This window comes from Myotis brandtii, unplaced genomic scaffold, assembly GCF_000412655.1.
Source record: "Myotis brandtii unplaced genomic scaffold, ASM41265v1 scaffold169, whole genome shotgun sequence".
Classification (NCBI taxonomy): Eukaryota; Metazoa; Chordata; class Mammalia; order Chiroptera; family Vespertilionidae; genus Myotis; species Myotis brandtii.
Window position 1 is genome coordinate 49,753 of NW_005356215.1, and position 3,517 is coordinate 53,269.

Sequence of the window (3,517 nt, forward strand, 5' to 3'; positions counted from 1 at the left end):
TGAGACTCTGAGCGGCTTCCCCAGAGGCTCCTGGCCGAGGGGGCTCGGTCCCACCGGCTCTCGGAGATTCGCGTCGCCTCTCGGGCTCCAAAAAGCTTTAAAGGAACCCCCCAGCCCCGGCCGGTGTTGCTCAGTGGGTAGGGAGCCAGCCTGCGGACCAAAAGGTCCCAGGTTCGATTCCCGGTCAGGGCACGTGCCCGGGTCGCGGGCTCCATCCCCACTAGGGGGCGTGCAGGAGGCGGCCGACCCGCGATTCTCTCTCTCCCTCTCCCTTCCTCTCTGAAAATCAATAAAAATATGTTTTTCAAAAAATAAAATAACCCCCAAACCCCAACAATGACTTCTAGAGGATTCCATGCCCCCGGCTCTCAGATATTCCCGTCGCCTCTCGGGCTCCAAAAAGCTTTAAAATAGCCCCCCAGCGCTGGCCAGTGTGGTTCAGTGGGTAGGGTGCCGGCTTGCGGACCCAAGTGTCCCAGGTTGTGGGCTCTATCCCCAGTGGGGGGCGTGCAGGAGGCGACCGATCCATGATTCTTTCTCATGGATGATGTTTCTAGATCCCTCCCTCTCCCTTCCTCTCTGCAATTGACAAATATATATATATATTTAAAAACAAAATAACCCCCAAATCCCAAAAATGACTTACAGAGGATTCCATGTCCCCTGCTCCCAGAGACGCCTGTCAGCTCTGGAACTCAAAAAATCTATTTTTTTTTATTTTACTTTTCATTTTTAAAATCGCTGCAGTGTTTCTTCTCACGTGGACTCGGACTGACGCATCATTTTCGAGGCTGAATCATTCACTTTTTGTTTCTTAAAAAAGGTGCCGGTCCCAAGCGCTTTGAAATTCGAGTTTTTAAATGGCAGGTCTGCTGCATTCTTGCAAAATTTTTTAAAATATTTTTTTTTATTGATTTCAGAGAGGAAGGGAGAGGGAGAGAGGAACATTGATGTGAGAGGGAATCATGGATCGGCTCCCTCCTGCACGCCCCCCACTGGGGATCGAACCCACAACCTGGGCAGGTGCCCTGACTGGGAATCGAACCCGGGACCCTCCAGTCCCCAGGCCGACGCTCTATCCACTGAGCTGCACCGGCCAGGGCGCACTTTTATTCTTTAGACGGGAGCTACTTTATGGTTTGGTACTAATATGCCAATCGTTTATTCCTTTACGACCCCAATTGCTGGACATTTACTAATCTTAATAAATTTTGTATTAAAACCAAAAAAAAAAAAATAGCCACAACAAACCTCTTCATTCGTTCCTTGTATCATGGGCTGGATTGCATCCCTCCACCATTTTCAGGGGGAAGCCCTGAACCCCAGGACCTCAGAATGCGACTGTATTTGGAGACGAGGTCTTTAAAGAGATAATGAAGTTAAAATGAGGTCGTTAGGGTGGGGCCCTAATCTAATAGGATAAGTGTCTTTATTTTTTTTTAAAATTTTTTAATTTTTTTTTTAACCAGAGGGAGGGAGGGAGGATTTATTCACAGCAGGACATGATCAACAGATACATGAGCAGTGGTACCAGGGACGGCAGGAGGAAGGGGCAGGACTCAGGCCTCCCCGCCCGCTTGGGGGTGCTTCTGCCACAGGTGTTTGTCCAGGGTGGCCAGCAGGCCAAAGGGCACACGGCAGTGGGGGCACTCAACAGGCACCGCCGGGCCCCGGACTGTGCATGCGGTGGTGACGGCTCAGCTTGCTGCTCTGGGCACAGGCATAGGGGCAGAGCTCGCAGGTATAGGGCCGCTCCCCGGTGTGTGAGCGCCAGTGCACAGTCAGGCTGCTGCTGTCAGCGAAACGTTTCCCACAGAACTCACAGCTGCCCCGGGCCCATGGCGCTGGCCCACTGTCTTTGGAGTCTGTTGAGATCCAGCCCCAGCAGGTCCAGGGGTTCCCAAAGGTGTGGACGGAGTCGGTGAAGAAGGAATGACACGGAGACAGCGTTCCGTTGAACAGTAGGTTAGCCACGATCTCCAGCCAGGTTCTGTTTATTGTCTTGTTACATCTGTATTTATACCAGTTGCTTTTTTTTTTAAAATACATGTTATTGATTTTTTACAGAGAGGAAGGGAGAGGGATAGAGAGCTAGAAACATCGATGAGAGAGGAACATCCATCAGCTGCCTCCTGCACACCTTCCACTGGGGATGTGCCCGCAACCAAGGTACATGCCCTTGGCCAGAATCGAACCTGGGACCCTTCAGTCCGCAGGCCGACCCTCTATCCACTGAGCCAAACCAGCCAGGGCTATACCAGTTGCTTTTAATCCTATCAATTTCTATTCCAAAGGTTAGGGCGTTTCTTATCTCCATTCCAGGGAGTAAAGATTATGTAGCTTAAGCGTGATTGTTGGTAGTTAAAGTGATTAACTACCCGCCTGGCTCTTAGTTAAGGGGTTTTATCCCCTCCCTAACTTCAGGGAACAATCCCCACCTGGGGAAACAACCTTTCTCGGAGAGGTGACCTTGGTTAAAACACGTAGCGCCAAGAAGGGGAGCAAACATACGAAGAACAGGATGCCATCGACGCCAGGTCGCTTGAAACATAGGCTGTGCGGATGTTTCTTCCCTGCAGCGACTGTGCCACGCAGCAAGGATGGACCGGCTCCCGCAGGAGTCTCCTTAGGCAACTTCTCTGGGACCCGGGCAGAGTGGATTCTCTCTTCCTTGATGGCAACACCGCCACCGTCCCCACCAGGACCAGCCTGAGCCTCCCCCACCCGGAGCCCCAGGTTCCTGCGTGCCGTCAGCAGCTCCAGCCCCTTCCCGGCTGCACAGGAGAGTCCCGGCTGGGGCAGGAGGGGCTCTGAGGCTGCAGCCGCTGGTGGATCCTCTGGTGGCGGTTGAGCTTGCTGCTCTGGGCACAGGCGAAAGGACCCTGGTCACAGGCGTAGGACCGCTAGCCCGTGTGCGAGCGCACGGGCACCTTGAGGTTGCTGAAGGTGCTGAGGGTCTTCGCGCACGGGGCAGGTGGGGCTCCGCCGGGGGAGGCTGTTCGCCCGGGAGCCCTTGGCCTCCACTTCCTGCCCCACCGCTGCTGACATGGCTGCAGCCACCTCGGCCAGGACCAGCAGCGGAGTCTCTGGGGCCTCGGATTCCGTCCGGTAGATGGACAGTCCGTGGTCCCACTGGGCATGGCGCAGCAGTTCCCAGGCCTTGGTGAACTGTCGGCCACAGCGGAGGCAAGTCAAGGCCTTCGGGTTCTCAAGTTCTGATTCCCGGCAAGGGCTGGGGCCTCGAGAGGGCTGACAGCCCTGCTGCTTGTGGTCCATGAAAGCCGCGATGGCCTCCAGCAGGAAGGTCTGCAGGCAGAGGCCGCAGGTCAACGTATCTGGGTGTTTGTCAGTCCAGGGCTGGCGGTCGTGAGGATGAGGGACCAGAGAAGTCCACGGCGCCGACTGGTTCTGCAAGCCGAGGGCGAGAAGGGTACCGACGGCGGGCACCAGGCTAGGGCAGGAGCAGGGTGCGCCCTCGAGGCGGCCCGGCGCGGGCACTTCTTTTGGGGAACCCCGA

General features: G+C 55.2%; 1 protein-coding gene and 1 pseudogene across 1 annotated transcript in view; both read right to left on the reverse strand.

Annotated features, from left to right (window-relative positions):
* The window catches only part of MESDC2 (mesoderm development candidate 2), a 10,868-nt gene extending 9,578 nt beyond the window's left edge, over positions 1 to 1,290 (reverse strand). The window contains exon 1 of the mRNA XM_014536920.1: positions 1,252 to 1,290. Within this exon, the coding sequence (XP_014392406.1) occupies positions 1,252 to 1,275 (24 nt within the window). The 5' untranslated portion in view covers positions 1,276 to 1,290. The remainder of the gene's footprint in view (positions 1 to 1,251) is intronic.
* A 1,152-nt stretch (positions 1,291 to 2,442) lies between these two features.
* On the reverse strand, positions 2,443 to 3,513 carry LOC102262351 (annotated as a pseudogene).
* Between the last annotated feature and the right edge of the window lie 4 nt (positions 3,514 to 3,517).